This window comes from Camarhynchus parvulus, chromosome 8 (genome assembly GCF_901933205.1).
Source record: "Camarhynchus parvulus chromosome 8, STF_HiC, whole genome shotgun sequence".
Classification (NCBI taxonomy): Eukaryota; Metazoa; Chordata; class Aves; order Passeriformes; family Thraupidae; genus Camarhynchus; species Camarhynchus parvulus.
This window is the reverse complement of record NC_044578.1, coordinates 15,082-33,203: the sequence shown is the minus strand read 5'-3', so window position 1 is coordinate 33,203 and position 18,122 is coordinate 15,082. Positions and strand designations below refer to the sequence as shown.

The following is an 18,122-nucleotide window of genomic DNA, read 5'->3' as shown; positions in this document are numbered from 1 at the left end:
TCTGGTTTTAGAACCTAAACCTACTTGTTCCTATCATTTAGTGGAAATGTCCTGGAATACCTTTGTCTTGGCTCTATGCACTCTTTCCTTCCTTTTTCTGGAACAATTTCTTTTCTTTAACGTCTGCAACCCTGCAGGAGATCACAGATGGTTAGCAGCTTTTTACTGCAGAAGCTTGCTTCCAGGACATCTGTCTTCAGAAGCAAGTAGCAAATTTCACATGCAAAGATGCTTCTACTGTAAGGCAAACCAGGACAACATCAAATGTTATTGTGTATTCCTGACTTAATTTCTTCAATTTGACAGTTTCAGACAACAACCTTCTCAGTCTCTGTCTACATGAGCAGTTCAGATCAGGTGAGGAGTGTAGTTTTGAATGGAGTTTCCAAATTGCCCCTACTTACGGTGTCTTACTTGATTCACAGAGAGATCTCAAAGCACATGGACTGATTTTTGGATGAAATTTACTCAAAGACATGGTCTAGGAGTGCACCCAAAGTGTTCCAACCCTTTACTAGGGAACACTCAGTCAAGCTGGAATTAAAAACACTCCAAAATGTTCTTAAGGTCTTGAATAAAAGATTTCACTGCATAAACCAAATAGCAGTGTTTTGCATTACTTCCTGATGTCAACATTCCCTCAGTGTACTGACGTATTCAATCTCCCTGCCTTAGGGATGTCCTCAACCCCATTCAAAGCTGTCTCTTCACCTCAAAAAAGACCTTATTCACTTCTGAAGGTCTATGGATCCTAAAGCACCTCAAAAATCTCTAAATCTCAAAAGGATCTAGAAATAATGTTTCATTTCTGATCACTGTAGGATTTGAAGCACTTCCTGCAGCTAGCAACTATGTTTAGTATATAGCATTCTTACAGGTGTTTAATCATGATCAGTCAGGTGAAGTTTCTTGTTACATATGACAGGATGTATTACATACAACATCAGCTTTTTATACATACTCTGAACCCATCTATGCATCTTTAGATTTTGATGTGTGCCATCTTAGAATATGCACAGTATAATCCAAGCCAGAATTCAAAAATTAAAACTTCAAAGCTTTCAAATGAGATTAGCATATTTCCTTATATACGATCACAACATAGTGTTGCGATGAGAAATAAACTGAAGAATACAAAGGTATTTTGTACACACAAACCACACAAATAGTTAAATAATATATAGGTGGAAAATGGACTGCTCGGTAATGAAATCTATGGAAGAGAACCCTACATAAAATGGAACACAAAATGCAGACTTTGAGTGCTGGTATTTTAAAGCCCCACTGCAGCTTTACATTCCAAAGGTATGGTGTACTTGAAACAGGAAAATATAGAATCTTCAAAAATACTTAAACAACACAGAGTTTTAAATTATGCTTATGTCTTTTACTCCATTGCCCTTAATTACAGGGGGAAAAAGAATCTCCTGATATTAGAGTGAAAAAGCAGTAGCCTGTACACTGAATCAAAGCTGTCCACTTGCCTCCCTTAGGTAATCACCTGAAATCACAAAAGTATGAAGTCTATAAAAAATTACAATCATCTCCTTTCAGACAACTGATAAATATGTCTGTAAATAACTTTTATACGGCTAGTTTTCAATCAAACTGTTTCTTTTGTATTAACCACAAAATCAATATTGTCAACTGTCAGAAACAAAACAAGCAACAATGACACAAAAATATTTGTTTGTACCCTGGCAATTTATATACAGACACAAACAGGACGGGCTTGCTAGGAATGTGTCTTGAGCTGTTTATTCTCAGCACCAGTCTCATTACATGATTTGATTCATGTAAAGATGCAAGCAATAAATATTTGTTGCATACTATTTTATATTATTATGCAAAAGAAAATGTTATTAAAAATCCAGCTTCCAGAAAAATACTTTATTTTGTTAATTTTGTTGAAATTTCACACCAAATAAGGAATTCACAGAGAAATCAATGGCTGCCATTTTTCTTGGTATCCTTGTTTTAATAAACCCCTAAGTAACACTGCTGTGAAACAGTGAAACAGTACTATTCAAGACCATATATTTTATTCACTACAGATAATTTCCAAAAGCATTGCTTTTCCTTTAAAATACAACTGGAATTAAGAGCATTTAGAAGCACATTTTATGTAACTATCAACACAGTTGATAGTTAAAACTCCCGTGCGCCAGGCCCAGTCACTCTCCAGTTCCTGGCACACCTCCGAAACATGAGTTCATGATTCCCTGAGGCACAAATTACAGTAAAACTGCTTATACGGGCTTTTCTGCTAACAGGTGAATGATGTAGGCGATTGGAACCAGCCTAGGACACTCAGCAAACAGGCAGCGAAGCAGCCCAACCCGGGGCACAGACATTGCCCGTGCTCGGGCCAACGGGCCGGGCCGGGTCGGTCACGGGGCACGGCGCTCCTCCCACGAGCGAGCGGAGGGACAGGAACGCGCCGGAGGCTCTCCTCGCTGGAGCAGAGCAAGGCGAGGGCGGGCGGTCGAGTCCAGGGCTTCCCCAGCGCCTCGTGGCAACGGGCGGGCCCGCGTGGCACCGCCCCGGCCGCCCGAGCACCACCCGCCGAAGCTGCCGGGCTCTCCCGCCGAGATGGCTGCGCTGAGGGCGACGCGGGTGAGCGGCCAGGGCGGGTGGACGCTCGGGGGACACAAGACCCAGGGAGAGGCACGGGACGGGACGGGACGGACCAGAGCAGACCGCACCGGACCGAACCGAGGCGCTGCCGGTGCTAGCGGCCAGGGGAGCCCGGGCGGCGGGGAAGGGCGGTGGGGTCGCAGAGGGCGAAGGGCGGAAGAGGCAGGGCCAGCTCGCGTTCCGGCCGCCGTGACTGTCGGGACGGCTGCAGGCGTAGGGGCTGCCCCAGTGGGGAGAGCTGGCGGGGCTGGGATCCACCCGCCGTGCTGCTTTTCCTGCCTCACAGTATTACCCGAGTTTATGGCCGTAATCCTCACGGTTCGAATGGGTATTGCCATTTGATGTTCTTCAGTGGCGATACTGCACAGCCCTGGGGTTCCTCATGTGGCAAGAGCCGCGTCGTGCCAAGTGTGTCTGGCACCTCTCCATTTAACTGTGGAGACGGCTTCAAAACACCGGGATTAGAGTTCAGGGTATTTTATCCAATGCATTTCCTTTAGCATACGTAGCTGTACTACACATGTTAATTTTTAAAAAATACGTGTGAAATATAATAGTTGTTTTTCTAAAGTACAAACTTTCTACTGTATTGAACCACCAATAACCTCACAGCTTCAAACTAGAAAATTAAAACTATTCAAAACTCATTTAGCATTGCACATGCCTTTTTCTGGATTCCCCATTTCCAGAGGTGTTCATGAGTCTGAATTACTTAAAAGGCCCTTCACTAAGCCTCCTAGTAGCAGTGTTAGTTTGCCCCAAATTGATGCAGCTTGGCTGCAGGTCCTAAGTGTTGCTGTGAGAGTGAGGGAAGTCATTGAGGGAGGAAGTCTCCATCTGAAGTTGGTATATTGTGGCTCAAAAGTAATGCTTTAGGCAAAGGAAGCCCATAGGGAAGAAATTATTATTTCAAGTTCAGCCTCCTGACACGTTACCCCCGCAACAAACTGCTCTTGATAATTCTTTTCCTTTTTGCCCTGGGATACATGAGGCAGAATCAAGGTTAGCGACCCTTAGCTTATTGTTGTCCCACTGTTTTCTGTGATGTGCATCTTTTCAAACAGGTTCTATAGTTCTTTTGTCATCAAGGTAATGAAGAGATTGCATCACTTTTGTGAGTAGCCTTGTCATACCCTTTTCCTGGCAGCACATTCTTCCAGTGTTAGTCTCGCTACACTGATGATCGTATTTGTAATTGTGACAGAGTTCATACAGTAGTGCAAGGAAATGCAGTAGGAGTTGTATCTGAACATCACTAGCAGTAGTTTGTCACTGAATCCAACTGTTCTTCAGAGTTAAGCAGCAGGAAAGTTGACAAGCAGACAGATGGTCATCCAAATTTTTACATGTAGCAAACTCTCATCCTTTGTCATCTGATCAGTCATGCAGCTTCCAGGTATCAGTCCCATCTGTCCATATTTCTTTGTGAGGGTATTGTTGAGTTTTTCCAGAGTAATCTTCAGTGTTACCAGTGTTACCTTGCATACTATACCACAATAGACATAATTTCACTGGTTTAAATTTTACAGCTTCTTTCATATAGGCTCTCACTTTCAGCATTAGTTTGAATCCACTTTTCCAAGTGTAGGCAAAACCTTTTGGTGGCAAAGCTATGCATTAGTCTATAAAGAGCTGCTCCTTAAAAAAAGAAAAGAAAAAAAAATTCAATCATCTGACTTTTTTTCAACCTCATCTTGTCTTTTTTCCAGATAAAATAAGGCATAAATAATTCTGAAGAATCAAGATCTATCTAGATTTTTGTGGTATTGTTTTGGCTTTTAATATGAGAGGTAGCAGTAACAGAAAACTTAGCAAGATACTCTTTTGCAATGTCTATTGTTTCTAAAAACTTGAAATTAATCATATATTACCTACAGCAAAATGCAGTCCTGAATTATTAATAAATTGACATTACCAGCACAGTATGCAAATATGTCATAGCCTCTCCTTCTTCCCTGCCTAGAAGTGTTCCTTCTGTATTTCTTCACCTTTGAACTTTATAGATGTTTTCAGTATCCTCTGGAAATACTTTTTTCACTGTATTGATACCTATTATTGGCAGTATTCATCATGCTTCTTGTGCTGTGTTATAACCATCTATCATATAGCATTATTATTAAGAGCCCAGTTTATCTACTATAAATTTTTTGAAGGTACTTGTTGCCTCCCCAGCTGTGTAACTTTCTGCAATATCCTTGTCTTCTAGAGTTCCCAGTAAAATTTCTGTGATATTTTTTGCGTTACTATCAATAATTATTTTTTTTTAATGCTAGAAAGTAAGTGACTGCTCTGATCACAATTAAAAAAAAGAAGTCTACATTTTCACAGAAGAAAATCAAGAAGAAGCCTTTCCTTAGTGTTCAGGCAGATTTGGTTTTGCAATATTGATTTGGGTCATCCTAAAAAATTATCCAATTTCATATTTTTCACTAATTTTCAAACATTTCAGAGATTCATAGCTCTTGAAGAGAGTAAACCGTCCTCTTAAAACAAATTCAGACATGTTTTTGCACAGTATTAAGACATTATGAAAATACCCATAGCAACAATATTTGGGGCTCTAAACTTGAAAAAGCAGAGAAAGTATTTACAATGAAAAAGAATGAATTTGTGGTAAGTATTAGGAGGAGAAATAAACTTCAGATAGTCAGCTCTCTCTGCTGTTGGAGGACAATAATAATCACCAAGTGTCAGTGGCAGCAGCTTATTAAAAGAAAGCAGAGATTAGTGTAGGATATTATCAAAAATATTCTGATATAATGGCTAATAGGTAGGTTGTCTTTAAAACCTTGCTAAATCTGAATGTAGGTAAGCATTGAGTAATAGGATATTCACTAGAAAATGAAGTTTGATGAGTGTGTGTATAAATGAAAGAAATATATATTGTTGTGTCTCTGTGAACATAAATTTAAATTATACTTAATAATTTTTAAATACTCAATTGCACAATGCTTAAAAGTGCATGCAGCAGTTCATTCATCCTTCGTCCTGTTAAAGCCTGAGATTCTTGCTAGAGGTGTCAGTTAATGTAAGTGCTGCTTGCCACAGGAGGAAAACACAATGTAGCCAGTAATTCTTTTATCACTATAGTAATTGTATTTTACTTGATGTGACACAGTTTCTAGAGAGGGAGTCTAAAGTTGGGCTACAGATAGGTTAGTAGCTTTAGGAGGCTTGAGCTGTAAAGATCTTACACCTCATGTTCTTTTCTCTCTAGCAAATGCTTCAAACCATCACAGGGCATGGATGGAGGTCCTATTCTAGTAAACCTGCTCAAAACCTTCATGTAGGCAAACCTGGAGCTGGCTTTAGCTTTGGTAAGTAGTACCATTTTTGAAAGAAATGTAACAATAACGGGCAAATTGCAGAGTTAAAAAGAAAGCATATCCTGTATTGTAGTTCACCATGATTTTAAAATGAAGGTGTTTATTCTAAATATATTTATAGTAAAAAAAATAGTTTGAAAAACAAAGTAACTTTATCCTTAACTGAGGCAAGGCAGATATGTTTGTAGTGTTCTTAAGATTTTCTTCTTTTTTTAACTCATGTCTATGATAAGTTTTTTTTTTATTGCCAGAGTGTTTTAGCTTTGAATACTTACCTCATATTGCACTTTTCAATGTTACGCTACCTAAATGTAGTCATAGTTGAACTTGGTTACCAAGAAATGTAAAAAAAGAAATTTATCTTCATCTTGGCATATTATATATAATATATATATACAAGCAAATTTAGAGGATCGGAGCTAGATGTTTGAAATTGAAGAGTCAGGATCTTTGGGCAACCTCTGTATTTTAATGCTTTTAATTAGCACAGCATTCTTCTTATTTCTTTTGGTAATACATTTTATGTTACACAGTCCTCTCTGCTTCATTTTCAATATTTTGTGGATAATTTCATCAGACATAAGTAATTGCATGTAGGGGTTGATCAGAGAACAATAGAAGATTTCTCCCAGGAAGAAGAGGAACCTTAACATTTTTGCTTCCTGGAGAGCCCCAAATAGTGGTGGCTTGGGTTATCCTGGAAGGATGCTCGTGTTTCCTTTTTTATCATAGTCTTGACAATTGGCAAAATAAAAGACAGCAGAGGATTTATGATCTTTTTCTCTTTTTTAAAATAGAACTTACTGATGAACAGAAAGAGTTTCAAGCTACTGCTCGTAAATTTGCTGTGGAGGAAATTATTCCTGTTGCTGCGCAATATGACAAAACTGGAGAGGTAAATTCTACCATAGTGTAAGGGAAAAATTGGGGAAAAACAGACTTTTATCTTAACCTGCATAAAATTTAAAGTTTTGGTTGTGATGAATTGGAAGGTGATTTTACCATGTCTGTTTCAGTATCCTGTTCCACTTATAAAGCGAGCTTGGGAGCTTGGTCTTATGAATTCACACATACCAGAAAGCTGTGGTAAGTAAACATTTTTTTTATCTGTAAAATGAAACAACAAAAAGACATTAGATGAGATTCCTATGTGTAATTATGGATTCTGTACTGTCGCATTAATAGTTGCATACTTGAATAATCTAAATTTAATCAGTAGGCAGGTTGACACATACAAGTGTATTACTAGGTGTGGGTGTAATCAGGAGACAAATTAGGCAGATTATGGTTTAGTAATTTATGACCAGATTTTTCTACCGTGATTACAGCTGCTTAATGTTCCCCTGGTGCAGTGTCAGCTGATTAGGCAGAGAAATTAGAAGGTCATGTTTTGCTCTAGTCTCTGACACAGGCTGGAGCAATTTAAGAGTTTATTCCAGAAGGACAGTTTTTCAGTTTAGATTAAGTGCAGAACAGCAGAGTCCTGACTCATAAGATGTATGAGTGACACAGACAAACATGATATGCTAGAGAAGGGTGTTAGTGAAAGGAACTCATGCCTCATAAAATCATTGAAGTTCTCTGAAGTAGCTAATAAATGTGTGAGCAGGGGATAGAGAATGCTTGAACTTCCAAAATAAGTTTTAAAGATCATCAGGTTTCATACTGGCAAAATTAGCAGCACAGCCTTGCTAGGTCTTGTGCTATTTGGGATGTCTATAAATAAACAGAGAAGGGCATAAATGCAAAGGTGATAGAGTTTGCTGATAATACTTAGTTATTTGGCATAGAAAAGATGATCTGGTTCAGACAGCTGCAGGAAAAGTTCACAGAAGAGAATGAGAGTTAAAATGGCAATGTGATTCCAAAAAGAAAAAGTGATGCACATGTGAAGGGAAAGACTCAATCTGAACTTCACAGAGGAAAGGTATGTTGTGCACTCGATACTGCCTCTCAGAAGACATGTTTGGATCCTGTGCACATGAGCATAGTGCTCAGAAGTGGTCAAAACTGTAAAATCTAAGGTCAAGAGGGACTCTTAAGGGAACGAATTAAAAAGAAGAAGGCATAATTATGCTGCCTCCTGAGTGCAAATTGCACTTGCTTCTTTAACTCATTATATAGTCAGATCCTTCCATCTCAAGAGAGTATTAGGTAAATGGAGAAGGTTTCTAAAAGGATGACAATGAATATAGAAGTTTTGTCTTCTGTGTGAGATGTAAACTCTATAGGAGAAATTACTAAAATGTTAGTGTCATGGGAGAGTGTGAAAAGGGATTGATGGTTCAGTGTCCTTTTCAATATAACTAGAAGGCATCAAATTATGTCAGCAGATGCTAGATTAAAAACAAGTAAAAGGAGATGGTTCTGCATGCAGTGTGGAGTTAATTTGCAACTTATTGCCCCTGTAGGATATAGGTGCTAAAATTTGACATAGATTCAAAAAGACACTGGATAAATTCATATAACAGATGTCTGTCAGGGGTTGGCATAACAAAGATACCAAAGAGAATTATTTCTTTGACCGAGGAAGTCACCTGAAAGTTCAGGAAAATATTTTTGAGGTAGTTGTTATTGTACTTGTATGTAGTGTTGGCCAGCTTCCCATAGTGTTGGCTTTTGTCAGAAACAGATTACTGTGTTGGTTGTCTAGTAATATGGGCACTTTTTTGTTCCCAAATGCTTTTGGCTCAGGGGCCCTTTCTCTGCTTCCTAGGAACTCTTAATTCTTGAATGTACAGTAGTAAAAAAATGTGAGTGGTACATTCTTGCCACTTTGTGCAAGTTGTCCCACATTAATCAAACAATAACTCTGGATACATGACATGTAATTTTCAAATCGCCTGTTACTCTTCTGATGGAGATTTATTTTAAAAGCTTGTGTGAGAATGCCTAACCAAACACAGTACACAATCAAATGTATATGGAATAATACACTTCCATAAGTATGTTGTGTAAATCATTAATATGAATACATTATAATTTAAATCCCCTTGAGTAATAACTTAAATACTTTAACCATAGGTGGCCTTGGCCTTGGCAGTTTTGAAGCATGCCTTATTACAGAAGAGTTAGCTTACGGATGTACAGGGGTTCAAACCGCCATTGAAGCAAACTCCCTAGGGGTAAGTTCTGTTTTTTCTTACCTCCCTTAAACTATAATCTCTGCCCTTGAAAGAGCCGGATTAATGGTCTAAATATTTTTTTTTTCAGCAAATGCCAGTTATCATTGCGGGAAATGAGCATCAGCAGAAAAAATACTTAGGAAGAATGACAGAAGAACCATTGATGTGTGTAAGTATAAGTGCTATACTGCAGAATGTTTCTAAACCACATTAATTGTATTACTCCTTTTTTTTAAATTCCTTTTTTTGCGATTTTTTTCCCCTGAACACTTATATGTACTCACAACTTAGCTCTGTTTGATTTATATGTAAACAGTGACATTTACTGAAAGGTAGTGAATACCTAATGAGATACATCCAGTAAGTAAACAGAAGATATTAAATTATCCTCATAGTAAATCACTTACCAAAAATAATAGGGTTTTTTTCCCTTTCAAGAAGGGTTGTAGATGTTTAAGAAAAATACAAGATTTATGTAAGGAGACCCTCAACTTGGATGGGAATAACACTCGATTTGTGATCTCAAATATCACATAAATAGTACTTGTTACGTAGAAAGAAGTAAAGATTCGTGTGCAATGTATATAAATTTACAACTAAGCCTCCTAAACTGAACGACTCAGTGCTCCTGTTTTCAGACTTTAAAGATCCTCAGCTTTCACATCAGAATTTTTGAATCCTGGAAGTAGTAATTTAAGGATTACAGAATGTTTCTGTTTGTTTAAAAGCCAATTTTATGTATTATTATGGATTTATAAAGAAAATTAACCCTTACACAGCCAGCTGTTTGCAGGGGGGAGGGGGCCATGTGTAGGGTTGTTTTGGGGTTTTACTGGGGAGTTTTGCTTATTTGGTGTTTGGATATTACCATGCAGTTCACTTAAACCTTCAACAGTTAGTTTGATGCACATAATCTGCATGAATTTGTAGTGGACTAAAGATAGAACTTTTATTCCACAAGAATTTGCATCTTAATTTCTTTTAGGCTTACTGTGTAACAGAGCCTGGAGCAGGCTCTGATGTGGCTGGTATAAAAACAAAGGCTGAGAAGAAAGGAGATGAATATGTTATTAATGGTCAGAAGATGTGGATCACAAATGGGGGGAAAGCAAACTGGTATGTTAACTGGTGTCATAGTTCTATGCCGTGTCTTTACCCCACCCCTCCAACCTCAGTTAAATTCTTTAAAGACCAATCCTTAAAAAACCTATCCTTCAGACACAAATCTGAATGTTCTCTGTGTTTCAGCAGACTACATTTTAATCTCTGCCCAGTTTATGAGGATAGCTATCAGGATAGCATATACAAATGCAGTCTTGACTGCTATGCAAAGCCTAAAAAGAAAGATGAGTGATGACATTATGACTCCACACTCAATAATAGCCTCTTGAATCTTTCAGCTATCAAAATTAAATGTGATTCTACTAGAAACACCTCTGACTCCTAGTGAAGCTAGAAATGCTGTTAGATCGTAGTGTTACTTTTTATTTTCTGAAAAGAAAACATTTTCCATCTGTCAAAGATTGCAGATATGGCTTGTGTTGTCTGGAGTGTGCTTTTACAGTGTAAACCTCTTAAATCATGTCTTATATCATGCTGATTCACAACAGAGAAATTTCCCTGAATTCAAGTGGAAGAAACTTTATACATTTACCTAAAAATGGAATTTTCTAGTTATTTTCTTGTTGCAGGCAGACTCACTAAAGACAATCTATCAGATTTCTTTTGACCTTACTGAATACCATAGAAGTGATTTACAGCTGTTTAATTTTTAAGATAAATACTTATTTACAACTTACACTTAGAAAAATAAAATCAAGATCTTTGAAATCAGATTATAACTTTTACATCTAAGAAATTATGTTCTAAGCATTAATTTTTTTGTACATGCTATGAATAGGTTTCTTTTGTACTATATGGGAAGCTGTTAATATCATAAAGACTTGCAATACGTGAAAAGGTAGGGAATATTTGTGTGCTGATCTGAGTAACTTTATGAAATATTGAATCTTTAAAACTTCTACTCTCTTGCTCCCTCTTATTTTATTTTCAGGATGGGCAAGAAAGAAAGGCTATTAACTCACAGACAAAATTTATTATATGGTAGAAATGCACATAAAAATGTTTAAAGTGCTCGATAAATATATCTTGTTAATTGTGAAGATAAACTGCATCCATCTACTTTGTTTTACACTAGGTATTTTTTGCTAGCACGTACAAATCCAGATCCAAAAGCTCCTGCAAGCAAAGCCTTTACTGGATTCATTGTGGAAGCAGATAGCCCAGGGATACAAATTGGAAGAAAGGTGAAGACTGTATTTCTTGTTCGACAAGCCAGGAACTGTTGTTCAGTTCTAAACCAACAATAAAACAAATGTACCACTAAAGAAAAGAGACTGTTACACAACTGAACAGTCTCATATGCTTATGTACTTATGTATGCTTATATGCTTATGTATGCTTATCTTTCAATTTTCAAAACATAGAGGAACTATGCATTAATTCAGAAAAGGAATTATTCAGAATGGTCTAAAGTAAGATGACTACTTTGAACTTCTGCAAAGAGTCTTTGAGAATGACTATATTGGCAAGTGCCAATAAATGAGAAGTAGTTGAAAAAATTGAAGAGTTGAAAAAATAAGCGAGCTGGACAATTTTGACTGCAAACACATACCTAGTGAATTTTAATTTTAGCTAGTGCTGGTCAAAGAAGAGGCCTTAGAGATACTGGTGCTACTTCTCTCTTTACAAAAATTACTGGTTTTAATAGTAGGTAAAACTGAATGTGGAACATTAGTCAAGAAATCTGAAAACTTGAAAAGCTCATTTATTTATTCACTTGTCATATACTTGTACTTCCTGCATATTAGATCCTTTCCTTTTTCCACTTGCATCTAAAAGATTGTTGAGCTAGAAGAACACAAGAACACTGATTACAGTGACAGAACTAATTTCATATAAGGAGAAAGTAAGCTGCCCAGCTTAGACAAGTTAAGGGCATGCTGGTCTGCAAATACAAAACTAGTATTTGTCTTGCATGTGGTAATTTTTAGATTAGGTGTTTTGGGGAAGAAAAACTATGCTTTGAGTCAACAAAAAAAAAGAAAACATAATGTACCTTTGAATAATCCAAATTAGTAGCACATCTGTAAATTTCCCACTTCAGGAAATGAATATGGGTCAGCGCTGCTCAGATACAAGAGGCATTGTCTTTGAAGATGTGAGAGTCCCAAAAGAAAATGTATTGATAGCTGAAGGAGCTGGCTTTAAAATCGCAATGGGAGCTTTTGATAAGACCAGACCACCCGTAAGTATCAGGAAAGAAATAGGTTATAAAATATAGCAGGAATTTCTGATTTTTTATTCTGGCCTGTATTAAATTTAGGTAGCAGCTGGTGCTGTTGGATTAGCAAAAAGAGCCCTTGATGAAGCTACTAGATACGCTTTGGAGAGAAAAACCTTTGGGAAACCAATTGTTGAAGTAAGTGTGGGGGCAGAAAATGCAATAAAAGCTTATGTTTTCACACTAGATGTATTACTACTGATTTTTCAAGGTTATTCCTTAATATTTATATTTCCTTAGTTTTTATATTATACCTCAGCCATTTTGTGGTTTCCAAGTATATAGGTTGCACTATAAGTAAACTTAGCTATGTGGTAACTTCAAGAGTTTTTGGTAATTTATCAATGATAGTAGGAAAAGCAGAAAGAAAACTCTGCCCCAAAGCTCAGAACTTACATACCAACTGGGCATACTTAAGTTCTTCAGCATTAATAAAGAGGGATTTTCAGGAAAGAAGAAAACATCTGAGGTATGTGGAACAAGATATATAGTATTAGAATACATTAGAATACCAATAGAATACATTGCCCATCATGCTGCTTACCAGTTCTGAAAAAATATGAATGAATAAACAAGATAAATACCAACAAATAGGAAAGAACAACTTCAACTGTTGTTTCATTGGTATTTAATCCCTATGACTAAATGGATTTGGAAAACGAAAACTTAAGAGTATAATTCAACATACCTATATGAGAGCGTGATGCATGTTCTGTATAACTTCTCTCGTACAACTTACTGAGTTTTTGAGAAAGATCACTGCATTAAGAAGATTTTATCTTTCCTGCATGTCATAGAATTTTAAGCAGGCAATATTAACCTAGTTTATTTCATCATAGCACCAAGCAGTGTCTTTCTTGCTTGCTGAAATGGCAATGAAAGTTGAACTCGCTAGGATGGCTTACCAGAGAGCTGCATGGGAAGTTGATGCCGGTCGCAGGAATACCTACTATGCTTCCATTGCAAAGGCATTTGCTGGTGACATTGCAAACCAAGTAGCTACAGATGCAGTACAGATTTTTGGAGGAAATGGATTTAATACTGAATATCCTGTAGAAAAACTAATGAGAGATGCTAAAATCTACCAGGTAAGTAAAAGAGAAAGTGATAATGCATAGATTTTATACAGAATAAAGTAATGGCTACTTACTTCAAATCATGATGTGCACATATTAAAGAAATAATTTGAGAATTAAAGCAGTATTCCTTCCATTTAAAGAAACAATGATTCAAATCAGGAAATTACTTCCTACTAAAGTCATTGCACTTGATGAAAACTGAAACTGCTTAAGAGAAATAGATTATATTGTGTGGGTTTTGGGTTTTTTTCCTCCCTAATGTGGTAACTCGTTGCAATTCTTGGATTGTCAATTTTGAAGTCTTTGAACTCTTAGGGAAAAAATCTTGATCAAAATACCAATGCTTGCTTTGGGATTCTGTAAGTAGAAGTGGTTTACATATCATACCATTCTTGAAAATCTCCAGAGATGCAAAACTTCTGACCATCTGTCTGTATCCTGAACTGATGTCTTTTTATAGTTCAGCTGTCTTCTTAGCCTGAACACTGAAGCAATTTCTTACCCCAACGACTTATGAGGGAAGAGGTGTTTTTGTTTGGTTAGGGTTTTTGTTTTACTTTTCCATTAAGCTTTCCATTTGAAACTTTGGTATTATAAGCTGTGTAGAATGCTGGGGCTGATGTATCAACAGTATTGAGTATCATGGTGTTGTAGTTTAAACCCAGCTGGCAACAAAGTTGCCACACAAGGAAGCTGCACACTCCCTTCTTCCTCCCTGCTCCTGAGGGATGGTGGGGAGAATTTGAAAAAAAAAGGTAAATCTCATGCACTGAGAATAATTGAAATAAATTTAATAATAATATGTTTAATAATTGAAATAAAGTAACTTATTATAATAAAAGAGAGAGGCAGATAGGAATAGAACCCAGGAAGAACAAGTGATGCACAATAAAGTTGTTCACCACCTGGTGACCAATGCCCACCCCATCCACCCACAGCAATCAGCACCCTCCTGGTCAACTCCCCCTACATTTATGTACTGGGTGTGACTCTCTATGGCATGAAATGCCCCTTTGGCCATTCCAGGTCAGCACTCCTGGCCATGCTCCCTTCCAGCTTTTTGTGCACCTCCTCACTGGCAGATCACAGGAAACGGAAAGTCCTGGATTTGCAGTAATCACTACAGAGCAAGAACTGAAACATGAATGTGTTACCAACACTATTTTCACAAAACACAGCACTGGACCAGCTACTAGAAAAACTATTAACCCTATTCTAGCTGGTACCATGACATGTAAAATGATTAGCTTGCATGTGTTGTATCAACAGAAGTGTGACACAAACTAGAGTGATTATCCACTTTTTTAACAAGACCATTTTGTACTCATATTTAGCCCATAGTTCACTGTAATCCCCAGGTTTTTTACTACAGTGTTACTGTCAAGAAATTATTCTATGTGATGTTGTAACTAGTATTTTGGCATACACTATGCTGCAGTTCTTAATTCAGCAAGAATATTTTAATTTCATTCAGCAAAACCAGTAATCTTCATTGACATCTAACACTGACACTAATCGTGACTAGATAAAACATACCAAAGTAGATGATTTCAAGAAATGCACATAGACCATGACCTCTAATGATTGTTAGCTATAACAGCTGTCAGTCCAAGATTCTAGGCAGTTAATATTTGTCTTACAGCTGACTTCAAAATGCAAACTAATATTGCCACTAGCCAAGAATTTATTTTTCTCCGTTTAAGGAAAGACAACTGCTATGTTGGTATCTAAAGGTCCCTATAACTAGCTTCACTTGTGTGAGTGAGGAAATGAATGACTAATTGAAATTTATGATTGGGATTTTTTTCCTGTCAAATTGCATGTTTTTTTAGAGAATGATGGTGCAAGGGTTGAAACTGAGATTGATTGAGATTGATTTGACAAAATTCCATTATTACGTAGTTTTTAATTACAGTGATCCAAATGCATGGCTAAGTAGGCTTGTTTTTGTAATTAATCAGATTTAGTATTAAATTTTTGATGACTGTCAGTTCCATTTCATCCTCAAAAGAATTCAGGGAAGGGTTTTGTCTTGCAATGATTTTGTCCATGTCTCTTGATTATATCTTACACTTCGCTGTGCTTTGCTGTGTTACTGCTCAATTCCAGATGATATATACTTTTGGCCATACATTGCATGCAGAAGAACTTGATTATTCAAATTATCTTTCATATGTTTGATCTTTTTTTGGTATTACACAATCCTTTTATTGTGTTTACTGATAACATTTTTACATGTCCTTACTGTGCCCTAGTTTTGTCCGGCTAGAAATCTTGGCTACTTTGGTAGAAACTCTTAGGTTTGGAAACTCTTAAATTTGGAAAACTTCCTTTCTTTAATTGTCAGAGAGTCTTGAAACTATTTCCATCAGCTTACAAACCAAAATCTTTCCTGTAATTACTTAATGAGATTGTGAGTTGTGGTATCTTTGATTGATTTCCATGGCTGTGTTCATCAGCAAGTGCAAATTTAGTGCAATAGGAGCAGTTTGGTAGACTGCAGGAACAGCTGCTGAGACTCTGACAGCTACACTCTGAGCAGTTTGAGCAGGCTGAGTTCACAGCAAGCCTGTTACGTCCCTTGGAATGTATGTCCCTGACAGGCATCCAGCTGTTAGGGTCCAGGTGTAGGCTTGTACCATTATGGCTTTTCTAGGGATTGGTGAATGTTTAGTATAGAGAGAAAGCAGAGCTTCTATTTCAGTTGGTTTCAGAAGGCACCTAGTGCTCACAAAACACAGTCTGTTCTGTGGACTGGATCAACACAGGGTAAGCAGCAGCAGAGAGTTCACCTTGGGAATCAACAGCTTGTTCTGAACCAGAACACTAATGTGAACACAGGTGATAGCATTCTTATTTTTAAAATGCTCTTTAAGGTTCCTGGAAAGGTTATTCCTAGAAGTGAATTTGCATGATTTCCAGCATTTTGCCAAACCAAGTTCTGGCAGAACTGGGAGCTGAAACAGTAAAATCTCTAGACTATGTTGCCTCAGCCCTTGCATTACATTGCAGTATGCCTGTGGAGCATATGTCCTCCTTTGGCATTAAAACTTCATAGGTGCTTTTTTGTCTATTTTTGACTTTGCTGCCAGCAAATAAACAGAAGAGAGGGATGATGCAGGCTGTTTCTAGAAGAAAATGTAAGAATAAAGAAAACCACAAACAAAACTGTGTGGGAGAGAGTACTAGTTAACAAGAAGCAATGGAAATAAATGGATCAAAGACCACAGACCTTGAAAGGCTAGTTAAAGAAAACACTTAAGGACAAGTCATCTCTTCCCTTCTACCCATGATTTCAGATCCTACTTCGAAAAATCTAAATAATGTATTTTCTTCCTTAAATAAGAAGAATGTTGTCACCTATTTTTACGAGAGCCCTACTGGCTTTAGATAGGAGCACCTGAGAGAACAAGACTTTCTCAGTATCTTGTATGATTTACATTTAATTTAGCCCACTGTAATTACTCCGGCACACTGGAATTTCCTTTGTTCTCTTCTGTCTTCCTGCACATCCTAATCCACACTGTATTAGTGCCATGGAGGTTTACAAATGTATACCTGTTAAAACCTTTTTAAAAATCACCCAGTAACATTATTGCAATTCTTCTTTTCAGATTTATGAGGGAACTGCTCAGATTCAAAGGATGATCATAGCTCGTGAACATGTTGGCAAATTTAAGGCCTAGAGAAATGTATAAAGTGCGTCTGGTGCTGCTGTAGTGTTCTGTGTTCTTATGGAAGAAGATTTTAGTGTGTTTCTCAATAGAATTAAAAAGAGATAAAATTCCTTCATAAGATTTTTATTCCATTCATTATTAAGCACTGATTCTGTTCTCAGTATAAAATAAGATAATCAGAGTGTAATTTTTGACAGTCAATGCTGCATTTCAATAAAATATTTTTAAAAGAAGTGTGGTTGGTTTGTATTAATTTTGCTTGTCATATCACTTTCACTGGACAACTAACCCAAAATACTATTTCTGAAGTACATTAATAGCTGTATTTCAGTTTCTCTATGCTCTTGCCCCAAGCAGCTGAACAGCCATTCCAGTTGAGCAGCAGGAAAGCCTGCATTGCTATTGTCTGCGTGTGTCTGTGCTAGGGATTTATATACTAGTCAGATTCTGACCTTTACACTCTGAAGCATGTACATATTAAGTGAGGATGAATCACTTCAAGTGAGAATGTGTAGCTTTCCCTTAACAATGACTTACAATATGTTTTTTATTTTAAATCCCATATATTTAAACACAGAATCAGAGAGTATGCAGTGTTGGGAGGGACCTGCAAGGACCATCAAATCCAGCTCCTGGACCTGCACAAAAATCCCACTCTGTGCCCAAAAGCATAGTCCAAATGCTGCTTGAGTTCTCGCAGCCTTGGAGCTGGGACCACTGCCCTGGTGATCCTGTTCAGTGCCTGACCATCCTCTGGGGGAAAAACCTTCCCATAATACCAAACCTAAACCTCCTGACTCAGCTCCAACCATTCCTTCAGGTTCTGTTACTGAGCACCAGAGAGATGAGATCAGTGTCTGTCCCTCTTCCCCTCACAAGGAAGTTGTAGACAGTGATTAATCTCCCCTCCAACTCTTCTTCAGGTTGAACAGACC

General features: G+C 37.4%; 1 protein-coding gene across 1 annotated transcript; it reads left to right on the top strand.

Annotated features, from left to right (window-relative positions):
- Positions 1-2,406: 2,406 nt before the first annotated feature.
- On the top strand, positions 2,407-17,420 carry ACADM (acyl-CoA dehydrogenase medium chain). The gene is made up of 12 exons (XM_030953297.1): positions 2,407-2,616; positions 5,855-5,954; positions 6,761-6,858; positions 6,980-7,049; positions 8,988-9,088; positions 9,177-9,257; positions 10,074-10,204; positions 11,286-11,394; positions 12,255-12,395; positions 12,474-12,569; positions 13,271-13,519; positions 17,125-17,420. The coding sequence occupies exons 1-12, from the start codon at positions 2,593-2,595 to the stop codon at positions 17,194-17,196; spliced, it is 1,272 nt and encodes a 423-aa protein (XP_030809157.1). The 5' UTR covers positions 2,407-2,592; the 3' UTR covers positions 17,197-17,420.
- Positions 17,421-18,122: the final 702 nt, after the last annotated feature.

Excerpts from the sequence above, each read along its gene's own strand:
- ACADM (XM_030953297.1), top strand. The coding sequence starts at position 2,593 with ATGGCTGCGCTGAGGGCGACGCGG. Across the intron at positions 9,089-9,176 it reads TTGAAGCAAACTCCCTAGGG|CAAATGCCAGTTATCATTGC; the intron begins GTAAGTTCTGTT and ends TTTTTTTTTCAG. Across the intron at positions 12,396-12,473 it reads TTGATAAGACCAGACCACCC|GTAGCAGCTGGTGCTGTTGG; the intron begins GTAAGTATCAGG and ends TATTAAATTTAG.